The following is a 14,997-nucleotide window of genomic DNA, read 5'->3' on the forward strand; positions in this document are numbered from 1 at the left end:
CCATGCTGTGTACCAGACCTGATGTAAACCTTGCCGTAAGTTTGGTAGGAAGGTACCAAAGTAATCCCGGCATGGAACACTGGACATCGGTCAAGAGTATCCTGAAGTACCTGAAGAGGACTAAGGATATGTTTCTCGTTTATGAAGGTGACGAAGAGCTCGTCGTAAAGGGTTACGTCGACGCTAGCTTCGACACAGATCTGGATGACTCGAAGTCACAAACCGGATACGTGTATATTTTGAATGGAGGAGCAGTAAGCTGGTGCAGTTGCAAGCAAAGCGTCGTGGCGGTATCTACATGTGAAGCGGAGTACATGGCGGCCTCAGAGGCAGCACAGGAAGCAGTCTGGATAAAGGAGTTCATTACCGACCTAGGGGTGATTCCCAATGCGTCGGGCCCGATGACTCTCTTCTGTGACAACACTGGAGCTATTGCCCTTGCCAAGGAGCCCAGGTTTCATAGGAAGACCAGGCATATCAAGCGTCGCTTCAACTCCATTCGTGAAAGTGTTCAAAATGGAGACATAGATATTTGTAAAGTACATACGGACCTGAATGTAGCAGATCCGTTGACTAAACCTCTCCCTAGAGCAAAACATGATCAACACCAGAATGCTATGGGTGTTCGATTCATCACAATGTAACTAGATTATTGACTCTAGTGCAAGTGGGAGACTGTTGGAAATATGCCCTAGAGGCAATAATAAATGGTTATTATTATATTTCTTGTTCAAGATAATTGTCTATTGTTCATGCTATAATTATGTTATCCGGAAATCGTAATACATATGTGAATACATAGACCACAACGTGTCCCTAGTAAGCCTCTAGTTGACTAGCTCGTTGATCAACAGATAGTCATGGTTTCCTGACTATGGACATTGGATGTCATTGATAACGGGATCACATCATTAGGAGAATGATGTGATGGACAAGACCCAATCCTAAGCATAGCTCAAAGATCGTGTAGTTCGTTTGCTAGAGCTTTTCCAATGTCAAGTATCTTTTCCTTAGACCATGAGATCGTGCAACTCCCGGATACCGTAGGAGTGCTTTGGGTGTGCCAAACGTCACAACGTAAATGGGTGACTATAAAGGCACACTACGGGTATCTCCGAAAGTGTCTGTTGAGTTGGCACGGATCGAGACTGGGATTTGTCACTCCGTATGACGGAGAGGTATCTCTGGGCCCACTCGGTAGTGCATCATCATAATGAGCTCAATGTGACTAAGGAGTTAGTCATGGGATCATGCATTGCGGTACGAGTAAAGAGACTTGCCGGTAACGAGATTGAACAAGGTATTGGGATACCGACGATCGAATCTCGGGCAAGTAACATACCGATTGACAAAGGGAATTGTATACGGGATTGATTGAATCCTCGACATCATGGTTCATCCGATGAGATCATCGTGGAACATGTGGGAGCCAACATGGGTATCCAGATCCCGCTGTTGGTTATTGACCGGAGAGGCGTCTCGGTCATGTCTGCATGTCTCCCGAACCCGTAGGGTCTACACACTTAAGGTTCGGTGACGCTAAGGTTGTAGAGATACTAGTATGCGGAAACCCGAAAGTTTTTCGGAGTCCCGGATGAGATCCCGGACGTCACGAGGAGTTCCGGAATGGTCCTGAGGTGAAGAATTTTATATGGGAAGTCCAGTTTCGGCCATCGGGAAAGTTTCGGGGGTTATCGGTATTGTACCGGGACCACCGGAAGGGTCCCGGGGGTCCACCGGGTGGGGCCACCTATCCCGGAGGGCCCCATGGGCTGAAGTGGGAAGGGAACCAGCCCTTAGTGGGCTGGGGCGCCCCCCCTTGGCCTCCCCCTGCGCCTAGGGTTGGAAACCCTAGGGGTGGGGGGCGCCCCACTTGGCTTGGGGGGGAAGCCACCCCGCCTTCCCCCTTGGCCGCCCCCCCCTTGTAGATGGGATCCAGGGCCGGCGCCCCCCTCCCAGGGGGCCTGTATATAGTGGGGGGGAGGGAGGGTAGCAGCACCACAGCCCCTGGCGCCTCCCTCTTCCCCTGCAACACCTCTCCCTCTCGCAGAAGCTTGGCGAAGCCCTGCCGAGATCCCCGCTACATCCACCACCATGCCGTCGTGCTGCTGGATCTCCATCAACCTCTCCTTCCCCCTTGTTGGATCAAGAAGGAGGAGACGTCGCTGCTCCGTACGTGTGTTGAACGCGAAGGTGCCGTCCGTTCGGCACTCGGTCATCGGTGATTTGGATCACGGCGAGTACGACTCCATCAACCCCGTTCATTGGAACGCTTCCGCTCGCGATCTACAAGGGTATGTAGATGCACTCCTTTCCCCTCGTTGCTAGTATACTCCATAGATGGATCTTGGTGATGCGTAGGAAATTTTAAAATTCTGCTACGATCCCCAACAACTGTTCATCCAAACCCCCCCGCAACGCTCACTGTTCATCCCAGAGGCAGCATCGATCGACTTCAGTTAGTAGCAGTAGCGAAGGAATCGCTCGATCGGGTTCAGTTAACAGCCATCGATCGATCGCTCGGGTTCAGTAACGCGTAGCCTGCAGTGCAATCGCTCGGGTTCAGTTAGAGCCCAACGCCTCACTCGGGTTCAGTTAGAGCCAACGCCTCGCACACACGCGCGTACATGTACGAGAGAAACGCGCATCGCTCGGCCCCCGACCTCCCACCGTAACCGGGAACTCCCTGAAATTTTCCTCGCCCTCGCTTCTACCACGGTTTTTTCCGTCATGGACGGCCCAAAGAATGTCATGCAGCTGCGTCTCCGGCCCGCCCAGGATGAAAAGCCCATTTTCTATCATGATTTTTTGTCATAGAAGTAGGAGCCCACCACATCTATGATGATACCGGGTTTTGTCACAATTATCGTCATAGAAGTGTCATATGTATGACAGAAAAAAAGTTCGTTCGGCCCAAAACTTCACGGATGTGTCTTTTTTTTGTAGTGAATGCCCGACCACTGCAGAAGATAGAGATAAAATGAAAAGTGTTCCCTATGCTTCAGCCATAGGCTCTATCATGTATGCAATGTTGTGTACTAGACCTGATGTGTGCCTTGTTATTAGCTTAGTAGGGAGGTACCAAAGTAATCCAGGAGTGGATCACTGGACAGCGGTCAAGAACATCCTGAAATACCTGAAAAACTAAGGATATGTTTCTCGTTTATGGAGGTGACAAAGAGCTCGTCGTAAATGGTTACGTCGATGCAAGCTTTGACATTGATCCGGACGATTCTAAATCGCAAACCGGATACGTGTTTACACTGAACGGTGGAGCTGTCAGTTGGTGCAATTCTAAACAAAGCGTCGTGGCGGGATCTACGTGTGAAGCGGAGTACATAGCTGCTTCGGAAGCAGCAAATGAAGGAGTCTGGATGAAGGAGTTCATATTCGATCTAGGTGTCATACCTAGTGCATCGGGTTCAATGAAAATCGTTTGTGACAATACTGGTGCAATTGCCTTGGCAAAGGAATCCAGATTTCACAAGAGGACCAAGCACATCAAAAGACGCTTCAATTCCATCCGGGATCAAGTCCAAGTGGGAGACATAGAGATTTGCAAGATACATACGAATCTGAATGTTGCAGACCCGTTGACTAAGCCTCTTCCACGAGCAAAACATGATCAGCACCAAGACTCCATGGGTGTTAGAATCATTACTGTGTAATCTAGATTATTGACTCTAGTGCAAGTGGGAGACTGAAGGAAATATGCCCTAGAGGCAATAATAAAGTTATTATTTATTTCCTCATATCATGATAAATGTTTATTATTCATGCTAGAATTGTATTAACCGGAAACATAATACATGTGTGAATACATAGACAAACATAGTGTCACTAGTATGCCTCTACTTCACTAGCTCGTTGATCAAAGATGGTTGAGTTTCCTAGCCATAGACATGAGTTGTCATTTGATTAACGGGATCACATCATTAGGAGAATGATGTGATTGACTTGACCCATTCCGTTAGCTTAGCACTTGATCGTTTAGTTTACTGCTATTGCTTTCTTCATGACTTATACATGTTCCTGTGACTATGAGATTATGCAACTCCCGATTACCGGAGGAACACTTTGTGTGCTACCAAACGTCACAACGTAACTGGGTGATTATAAAGGTGCTCTACAGGTGTCTCCGATGGTACTTGTTGAGTTGGCATAGATCTAGATTAGGATTTGTCACTCCGATTGTTGGAGAGGTATCTCTAGGCCCTCCCGGTAACGCACATCACAATAAGCCTTGCAAGCAATGTGACTAATGAGTTAGTTGTGGGATGATGCATTATGGAACGAATAAAGAGACTTGCCGGTAACGAGATTGAGCTAGGTATTGAGATACCGACGATCGAATCTCGGGCAAGTAACATACCGATGACAAAGGGAACAACGTATGTTGTTATGCGGTTTGACCGATAAAGATCTTCGTAGAATATGTAGGAACCAATATGAGCATCCAGGTTCCGTTGTTGGTTATTGACCGGTAACATGTCTCGGTCATGTCTACATAGTTCTCGAACCCGTAGGGTCTGCACGCTTAAAGTTCTGTGATGATCGGTATTATGAGTTTATATGTTTTGATGTACCGAAGGTAGTTCGGAGTCCCGGATATGATCACGGACATGACGAGGAGTCTCGAAATGGTCGAGACATAAAGATTGATATATTAGAAGCCTACATTTGGACATCGGAAGAGTTCCGGGTGAAATAGGGATTTTACCGGAGTGCCGGAGGGGTTACCGGAACCCCCCGGGGGTTATTGGGCCTTGTTGGGCCCTAGTGGAGAGAGAGAGGGGCCGGCCAGGGCAGGCCGCACGCCCTCTCCCCCTCTGGTCCGAATTGGACTAGGAAGGGGGGGGCACCCCCCTTTCCTTCTCCTTCTCCCCTTCCTTTCCCCCTCCTAGTAGGAGTAGGAAAGAGGGGAGTCCTACTCCTACTAGGAGGAGGACTCCTCCTCCTGGCGTGCCCTACAGGGCCGGCCGGCCTCCCCCCTTGCTCCTTTATATACGGGGGCAGGGGGCACCCTAGAACACACAAGTTGATCATTGATCTCTCCCAGCCGTGTGCGGTGCCCCCTCCACCATAATCCACCTCGGTCATATCGTAGCGGTGCTTAGGCGAAGCCCTGCGACGGTAGCTTCATCAACATCGTCACCACGCCGTCATGCTGACGAAACTCTCCCTCGAGCTCTACTGGATCGTGAGTTCGTGGGACGTCACCGAGCTGAACGTGTGCTGAACACGGAGGTGCCGTACGTAAGGTACTGAGGATCGGTCGATCGTGAAGACGTACGACTACATCAACCGCGTTGTCATAACGCTTCCGCTTAACGGTCTACGAGGGTATGTGGACGACACTCTCCCCTCTTGTTGCTATGCATCACCATGATCTTGCATGTGCGTAGGAATTTTTTTGAAATTACTACGTTTCCCAACATCGGCAACGCCTTCTGTATGATACGGTTGTACCGTTTGGACCCTACATATTGTTCTACGGGACTTGGAAGGTTGTACCGCTCTGCGGAGTGGTTGTATCACCTTGTGCATTTTCTGCACATGATGGTTGCATTTTGGTGGAGGTATTTAAGGAGGAGGTTCTTCCTCCTCCCACCTATAGACCTCATGTTTCCCTCTCTCTCCTTCATTAATGCCCTAAGCTCTATCTTGCCGATCTCCTTCTCTAGCCAACCAAACTTGTAGATTTGCTAGGGATTGAGGGAAGAGACCTAGATCTACACTTCCACCAAAGAAATTTGACCCCCCCATCATTCTCTTGTGGATCTTGTTGCTCTTGGGTATTTGGTCACCCTAGACGGAAGATTTCACCTCGGAGCCACATTTCATTGTGGTGAAGCTTCATGGTGGTGTTTGGAGACTATAATTAAGTTGTGGCGATTTCCCCAACCTTGTTTGTAAAGGTTTCGGTTGCCGCCTTCAAGGGCACCGCTAGTGGATTCACGACACCTTGCATCGTGCAAGGGTGTGAGGAGAATATGGTGAACCATTGTGGCTATTGGGGAGCATCATGCCTCCACACCCCTCAAATCAGTGGCGAATCTTGGATGAATATGAAGGGCAGGCTCAATTCCTCGGTACAAGGGTTGGAACGGGTAAACAACACGCTAGACACAGACAGTGGGCTGAGATGGACTAGGAATTAGTATTAAATTTTCGTTTTTCAATTTCAGAGGGCAGGCTTGAGCCTGTTAAAGCATGCCCAGTAGAATCGCCACTGCCTCAAATGAAGACGCACCCCCAAAGGAGGGAACTTTAGAAACACATCATCGCCTCCACTTGCGGGTACTTATATCCTTTACTTTGTGTAGGATTATTATCTTGCGTTTACTTTTAGCTTGCACTTGTGGTTTGTTGTGCTTGTCATATAGATTGTCCACCTAGTTGCATATCTAGACAACCTATTTTATTATCGAGCCTAAAATTTGCAAACAAATTTAAAAATTGTTAGTCTACTATTCTAACCCTTCTAGTCGACCATACCGATCCTTTCAGTGTCCCATCTTCTCAGTCATTGTGGAGACGATTCCCGCCTGTACCTCAATGGGGTTGGGTGGCAACAGATGTGGTTCCATGCAAGACCTTAGCGGCGGTGCTAGGTCGGGCATTGACACGGGGTTTGGGTTGGGAGCACCAGCGGAGCTTCGTGAGGGCAAAAGCGTGCCATGGCCCGCCCAGCCTCAGCAGGTAATACGTACATATACTACTTACAACCCAGCCCACGACTGCATGGTTCGCTCGCAGCACCACCTCGTCATGCTTCTCTCCTTCGCATCCAGCAGAGTGCAGAGTAGCTAACCGATGCTAGTGCATGAGTCACGCGTACAGCCGCGCGAAGGGCCACAAAGAGGTGGCCCGGAGCCGTGAAGGTCTAGCTGCCAGTCCCACCATCGCAACGAGCAGCAGGTTCGAGCCCATACCCCAGGTGGGCAGCTAGCAGCGGCCAGCTGGGGGATGAGCATTGCTGCACAGGCACATCACTACATAATTGCCATGGACAACAAGGCTAATCAACGCATAGATTTGGTTTTAAATAGAAAAAGATGATGTGATTACATATGAAGTTTAGGAAGACTTTTGAGCAGCAGCTCATCATCCTTTGCTTGAGTTGATTTTTATGCGTGTGTGTTTTCTTTTAGCTTGGCCCGCCTAGAATTTTCTTTGTAGCTCCGCCACTGGTTGGGAGCTCAGAATAGAAGAGCAATGTCGGAGCAGAGGACAGTGACCCTCTCGTAGGACAAGATGGTGGCTAGGTGGGAGAGGCGGTGGAGTAGAGGAGCAGCGTGTGCCGGCCACCCGATGGCTCGAGGGAAGAGTGCGATGGGGGATGGAGAGGCAACGTGTGTGAGGCACTCGGTGATGGCGTTACGGCGAGAATGAAGGGTTACGAGATTAGGGGTTGATGGGTGGGACCAGTGGCTCGGTGGTGCGCTCAACACGGTTGGTGCTCAACATTGACAGGGTTTGGATCTTTAGATTTTGTGATTAGACGGTTCAAATTATGAGTTAGATATGCTCTTTCGTGCTTTTATAGAGGCAGTAGATAAAGTGAATATTAACAACGATAACCTAAACAACTATGTATTGTGAATTTTGTTCCTAGGCCCACTAACGTGCTAGGCACCTGCTCTAAGCATTTATATATTACTTGGAAGGCCTTATGCACAGTAGGCGGATTCTGTCATAAGATTGGACGACTACATGAAAATTAAACTAATTAATTTTTCTATATGTGTACTCTCTGTTCAAGCAGCCGATGTCATTACATAATGGCACTTCTGTTGCGAAAAACATAATGGACATTTTGAAGTCAGTTCTGATGCATCAACATGCTGCTAATGTTGCATACAAGACTAAATCCATGATAAAACGAGCACACTGCTAACTGTAGGAGTAAACGATACTGACAAACAAAACACAAGCCGTACAACCTACGTGGTTCATATCTAGCCATATATATTTGTTTGGAGACTATGTTGAAGACTTATGTCTAAAATAACGACAAGATGCTCGTCTATTGAGGGAGACACTCTCAAATATTAATTCTTTGTACGCTACTTCCCATCACAATGTCATCGACATGTGTCATTGACAAATATATCTGTATGCGTATGAATACAATATAAACACAAGACATGAAGACCAACGAAAACGCAATCACGTATAAGACCGAAGATGCTTCATGGGATATATACACGGCTCGTGGGATAGAACAATCTTGACAATCTCCGATTCAACTCTTCCTAGTCGATTGATCTCGATCTTCCACATATCCAAATTATTAACGTAAAATGTGCAAGAGAACTACTCACTTTGTCCGGAATTACTTGTCGTAAAAATGGATGTATCCAGACATATTTTTAGTTTAACATACATCAATTTCTATGGACGCGGAGTTTCTGCTCCCGGACTCATTTGCACCCGCGCTCAGTATTTAAAAAAAATACTAGAAAAATTGAAAAATATCCCTTTTTTTGTGTGGTAGATAATTTGATGCATTAGCTCCGCTCCAAATTTCAATTCATTTGGACATCCGGACAGCTTTCGGCAAAAAAACAAAATCGGGGTCTGTAAAAAAGTTTACTGTTCACGCATATACCTAGCCATCCACCGAGCCGGGCCTGACCAAGCTCGAGGTAGAAAACTCAGGCCCGAGCTCGGCCGCCGGGCCTACTTTCAGGCCCAAGCCCGGCCCGCCACTACAAAAGCCGAGCCTCTTCAGTAAAGCGCAAAAACAGCGGGCTTGGGCCCGGCCTTCGGGCTCAAAACTAGGCCTAGGCCCGGGCCGGGCTGGGTCGGGCTTTTTCGGACCGGGTTGAGCCGGGCTGCCCATAGCCAGGACTATTCATGCACTGTTCTGACCCGATTTGTCTTTTTTGTCGAGAGCTACTCAAATATCCAAATGAGTTGAAATTTGGAACGGATCTCACGCATCAAATTATCTACCACAAAAAATTGGATTTTTTTGAATTTTTCTAGTATTTATTTTGATTTTTTTGAACGGGAGCAGATGAGCCTCGGCACCGAGTTGGATTTCCGAATTCTATCCATTTCTATTACAAGTAATTCGGGACAGTGGGAGTATGAATTTGAAAAGAAATATATTTCTAGGTATGCATACACTACTTTCAAGTATTCAAAAAATTCCAAGACTTTGGTGAAAAATTACAATCCATGCAAAAAAAGGAGGAGGAAAACTACAATTATCATTTACTTTCTTTTTCAAAGGACAATTTTCATTTACTTCTTGACCGGAGAATATCGCCCGCAAAAAAAGGGAAAATCCAATCTAAAACGGAGCCGCTCCCCATTCACCGGCCCCGTACGCCTGAAGCCCTACAGGCTCCCGCCGCCCCCCTCCCCCTCCCGCTCCCAAACCCTAACCCCTCCGCCTCTCATCGCCGCCACCGCGGCTCTCCCCTTCCTCGTCGCGACATCCCGTCCCCGCCCTCTCCACCGCGTCCACAATCTTCCTCCATTAGATTTCGAGGTAAGAGCTCGCCTCCGCCCAGATCCAGGGACTGGTTAAACCCCGCTGACCTCCACGACGCGGCCGGCAATCCAATCCAATCTGAAATCCGCGGCTATTTCGCAGGGGTCTCGGAAGGATGGCGTTCCTGCAGAAGGTCGGGAATGCCCTCAAGCGGTCCGCGGGCTCCGGCTCGGCGATGCTCCAGGCGGTCCGGTCCATGTCCTCCTCCAAGGTCTTCGTCGGAGGTTCGCCGGAGTTCTCCCTTCCCTACCGCTCTTCTCTTCCCTTCGCCCCTCGAGATCAATATTTCCTAGTTCGGGGGAAGCCCTCCCCTTTGATTGTACCGCTCTAATTTGTTCTGTCCTTGCAGGCATCTCGTACGGCACCGATGACCAGAGCCTCGCGGATGCGTTTTCCAACTACGGCCAAGTCGTGGAATGTATGTTCCTGTCCTGTTTCCACCGTTTCTCATGGATGTATAAGATGTGATCCTGTGTATGTGGACTAATTCTGTCATATTTGTTCAGCCAAGGTGATCATGGACCGTGAATCTGGAAGGTCAAGGGGGTTTGGTTTTGTGACCTACACTTCGGCGGAGGAGGCTGGAGCTGCCATCACCGGAATGGATGGGAAGGTGAGTCGTGCATTATTCGTCAAACTGTTTGCACTTGGCAGATGCTGATGAACCTCATACTATGTTTTTTTTTCTTGTTCCGGTTCTAAGCATTGTTTAGTACCGTGTCATGAATCATCTAACTGTTGCTTGTATGATGCGTAGGGTGTATTTTTTTTTGGAGGCTAAAGTCTTGTGATTTAATAGATTATCTTGACAACAATAAAAATTAGGTGATCAGGTTAAATTCCTTTGAGTTAGAGATTATTTTAGTAGGCACCAGTTCAGGTCATTGAAATATCCAAGGCTAAACTAAGCATCAGAGCATTTCTACCTTGTTGGGTAATTGAGTCCTGTCACTGGTTAGACAAGAGTGAATGCCTTATCCTTGTCTTTCATACGCTTGCTGACCTGTGGCTGTAACAGTTTAATTGCTGGAACCCTAAGTGGTAACACAAAGACTTGTTTTTTGTTGCGGTTGAACACAAAGCAAAATTATGAGTTTCTTGTTTTTTGTGTGGATACCATTTATTAACCTACATACGTAAGTAGTGCTGTTCTAGAATATGACCTGCATTGCCATACTAAATATTGAAAGGTTGCGTGATTCAGCACAAGCTAATCCAGGGTTCATCCGAATTAAGGGGAATGCATTGCATGGATTTCGAGTCGCTCGACTAGTCGCGACTAGTCGACGACTAGTCTATGAGTCGCAAAAATATGGTCGACTCAGCTTAGTGTCAACTCGCGACTCTGAGTCAGTCACAACGCAGGCTCGACTTCTTCCGAGTCGCTGCCCCAAAAGAGTCGCGACTTGAAAACCATGATGCATTGTGGTCTTGGATGTTTTATTGTTTCATATACCGCAGTATGTTGAAGATGCATTTGCTTCTATAAGTAGTTCTTTTTGTGTTTCACGTTATAATGGAGGTGTCATAGAAAATTGGAATTCAGTTATACCATAAGCATACTTGGCACCATATTACTTTTACAGCTTGTTATGTGTAATATAAACAAAATAACTAATTGTGACGCGTCAACTCAAAAGCAAGCTATCATTTTTAGTTTATTTCATGGGAAATTGGAAGTCCACAATCCCACTACCAAGCTGTTGATTATTCATTGTCTAGTTGGCAGGAGTTTAACAACTTGTGTTCACCGGTGAGGGAGGTCAAGTAGGAGAAGAGGGAAATGACGTGGGAGTTAGTGGCAGGGTAGTGATGAGAGGAATCAGTGTAGGGTGGTCGTGAGTGATAGCTGGGGGTGGTGTTTATTGGGAGTATCACATCCAATGACCTAGTTGATGTGCCAGTGGCCCAACCCTTACCATTTCCAACTCTGGTCACCCAGCTATCACTTCTAGCCGCGCGACTTGCCTTGACGGAGTGGCTTGATGACCACCAGTACATCAGATATTTTAGCTATGTCGCTGGAGATTGGGAATATTTATTTGCTGTCTCTTTTTATAACGTCTGGGGATCATGATTGGTTCTATGGGAAAGGTTATATTTATCTGAAAATAGCATATTTCTACACTATTGCATTGTAATACAGGAAAAATTGGTTTGCTGCCGAATAACATTGACACCACCTTCACATTTGCTGTCTATAACAGACTGCTATTCCCATAAAACTGGTTATTATGTTGGTGAAAGTTTTGGTCCAACCGTCTAGCCGGTTGGTGTCGAGTTAAGGATGAAATTTGTCGGAGTTTGTTGTTTTATGGATCTAACTGCTGTGAGATAGCACTGCAATGTTGCCATTTCATGGATCCAGTAGGGTCAGATATCATGATTAGACTGTAAATAAACATAAGATTCTTTGCAAGAGATTTTTTTGTCAATGAATCTTTTCTATGAAAAGAATTCTTGTGAAAAATTTCTATGGATTATAATCTTACAAACAAGCACACATGATAAGTTTTGAATGATTACAATCCTCCAAAATTCATATGAAACTCCTGAATCAAAGGGGCGCTAGCATTTTTGTACTTATCAGTGCTTTTGGAGATAATGTTCACACTTGACATGTGAATAGGCTATGGTAAAAACTTCAGTTATTGTGTACCCAAGAAATAAAGCTGACTGCTTTTATCTTTTTAAATTGTATATAGTAACATACTGTGCTATTTGAGAAATTAAACATGGTTGATTACTACAGAACCTAATTACTGTATATATTTCCTGTTATTTGCATTCACCGGGATTACGTTCCCAGATAAGCAAATATATTTTGATATGTCGATGCACTAGATATCAAAATATGATTCAGAAATATGCTTCGTAGTATCTCAGCTCGTGCAGTGGTCCTTTTAAGTTACAGGGAGGCAAAGCCACAAATACATCTAGGACTAGCACAATTTGCTGGCAACTGTAACTGCGTCTAGTATGTTTCCCTGTCATTTCCAACTGTTATGTACTCCCTCCGTTCCAAAATAGATGACCCAACTTTGTACTAACTTTGTACTAAAGTTAGTATAAAGTTGAGTCATCTATTTTGGAATGGAGGGAGTAGCTTACTAGCTGTTGATTCATGGTCTGAAAATTTTATGCCCCTTGAGCAACAAACCACAGTTTTCCTAATTGAGGCAAGCCATTGCCTGTGTCATCAGCCGGACAGTCAGCTCTTGGCAACTTGTTCTTAGGATTGAAAATTTAGCAGAAGTTCTGCAGTTGTATTCCTTAAAAAATTCTATGAAGCTAATGCAGCTTGAATGTGGCATGCTTTTATGTGATGAATGCAGAATGGCGTTGCCTTGCTATTAAGGCAGCAATGGACAGTATTTGGTCATATGTGCTGAATGTTGTCAAGGCATATTGAATAGGAGCGTATAGTGTTGAGGACGGTAGGCAGGAGAGGGTGGTGAACCAGCCATTTGTGTTGGTTAGGGTGATGGGATAAAACCATCGACTTGATCAAGAGACGACTATGTTTCTCTAACATTTTGGTCGTATCATGTTGGTAGTCGGTCTGCATCTTTTATAACAGAGAATAGTAGTTCTGTTCCTGTCATCATCTGGTCCTATATGCTGTAGCGTTTAGTTAGTTTAAGATTGGACTTCAAACATTAGTATAATTTTTGGTCTCATAGAGGTTGTGTGTTAACTATTCAGCTTACTTGCGCAATGGATATATTACTGTTCTGTTTGATTTATTATTCTTTTCTCATGCACACTCTGGTGTGTTTTTCTTTTGTGTTGTATTTTTCTTCCTGGAGGCTGACATGTGATCCTGTTGAGGTTAATTTGTGCTATCAGCTGAATCAGTCTTTTTAAATTGTACACTGGTTATGCAGCTCGTTTCTTTTTGTGCTCGGTGGCTTCTGTGATATCCATCTGATTGTTTGTTATTATCTTGATCAGTCTTCTATAATCCTAGTCTGCTGGTTCATTTTCTAACATCTTTCCTTTTGCTGTACCAGGATTTGCAGGGTCGGATAGTGAGGGTGAGCTATGCTCATGACCGTGGTAGTCGTCCAAGTTTTGGTGGTGGGGGTGGCTATGGCGGCGGCGGCGGTGGCGGCTATGGCGGCGGTGACGGTGGTTACGGTGGAGGTTCCTGTGGTGGTGGTGGAGGCTACAGCGGAGGTGGTGGATATGGAGGTGGAGGCAGAGGTGGTGGATACAACAGTGGTGGCAGTTATAATTCAGGGTACAACAGTGGGGGGAACTATGGTGCCCCTCAAGGCGGGCAAGGTGGCTATGGGGGTGATGCTGGTTTCACAGGGGTTGGTGGTGGTGGATACAATGCTGCTCCTGCCAACAACTATGGCGGCAATAGCCTGAATCAAGGGGGTGGAGCACCTCCTGCATTTGGAGGTGGAAACTATGGCGCAGGCAACGACAGCTACGCAAACGATACCCCTGTCGATCTGCCCCCTGGTAAGCTCGATGACCTGCTGAAGGATCTCAAATTCGATGTTGGTGGTAAGGAGGATGGTGCTGGGGAGGACGCTGGCTTGGTTGACGCAGACACCAAGAGAAGCGAGGGACAGGACGACTTGCTTGACGACGACTTCAGCAAGGATGAAGATGACTACGCCAACAAGAGAAGCTGAATGTCGGTCCAGCAAGAAGCACTAGCCGAATAATTTTCCATGGATGTGTTCTCCATGACCGCCTTGTTTTTGGTATGTCCTGTGATGAAGATAATAATGTAGTGCTTGCAAACAAGTTATGTTCGGTCTCTTAGCTACGTTCTGTACGTCTGTTTTGTGTACTGTGTGCTGGATTCATGCGAACTTGAACCTGAACTCTGCATGTATTGGATGCTGTGAAATTGCATCTTCAGTAGCTGCTTGTTATATCAGTTCGCTATAGTTGATAGTTCAGAACTTCAGGTGCACTTGCATAGGGCAAGGAGGCTGGAATGCAAACCCCTCTGGCGATCCCCTTGATTGAAAACTGACTTTCAGTGATATGTTGGGGGTACACCTCTAATTGGTGTCTGTAGCTGTCGAGGTCTTTCTCCACGATGAATACCCACAGCTGGGCAGACCTGGAGTGGCTTGACTTTGCAGGGAGGTGACGGTCGTTGCACGATGACGATCGTCACCGACGATGGCGAGTTTACATCCATATTTGGATCATGCCTTCTCCCGCATGCGACGCCATGGATGTGTCCTTGGACCCATCTCTTTCCTTGAAAAAAAAATCAAAGAAAGGAAAATATGGGCTGGGTTCTGCAATTCTTTTTTGTTTCCCATTTTGTCATCACTTGTAGAATTTTAACTTAGACTACAAGTATATTTTCTTGACTTTCTAGAGGTTTATATAATAAATTGCCATTTGACTATTGTGAGATTAACTTCACCTGTTGCATTCTTATTTATTTTGTGTTCTTTATACCACATTTTTTCCAGGTGTGATTGAGGACCTGAATGTACTCGTTAAGTCGT

The 14,997-nt window shown here is 46.3% G+C and overlaps 1 protein-coding gene across 1 annotated transcript; it reads left to right on the forward strand.

Moving 5' to 3' along the window:
* The first annotated feature begins 9,296 nt into the window (after positions 1-9,296).
* LOC123123381 (glycine-rich RNA-binding protein 2) lies at positions 9,297-14,392 on the forward strand. Its single transcript, XM_044543886.1, has 5 exons — positions 9,297-9,505; positions 9,611-9,732; positions 9,858-9,926; positions 10,015-10,121; positions 13,522-14,392. Exons 2-5 carry the CDS (start codon positions 9,624-9,626, stop codon positions 14,155-14,157), a joined length of 921 nt encoding a protein of 306 aa, XP_044399821.1. The 5' UTR covers positions 9,297-9,505; positions 9,611-9,623; the 3' UTR covers positions 14,158-14,392.
* The last annotated feature ends 605 nt before the right edge of the window (positions 14,393-14,997 follow it).

The sequence above is a fragment of the Triticum aestivum genome, chromosome 5D (genome assembly GCF_018294505.1).
Source record: "Triticum aestivum cultivar Chinese Spring chromosome 5D, IWGSC CS RefSeq v2.1, whole genome shotgun sequence".
NCBI classification, from domain to species: Eukaryota; Viridiplantae; Streptophyta; class Magnoliopsida; order Poales; family Poaceae; genus Triticum; species Triticum aestivum.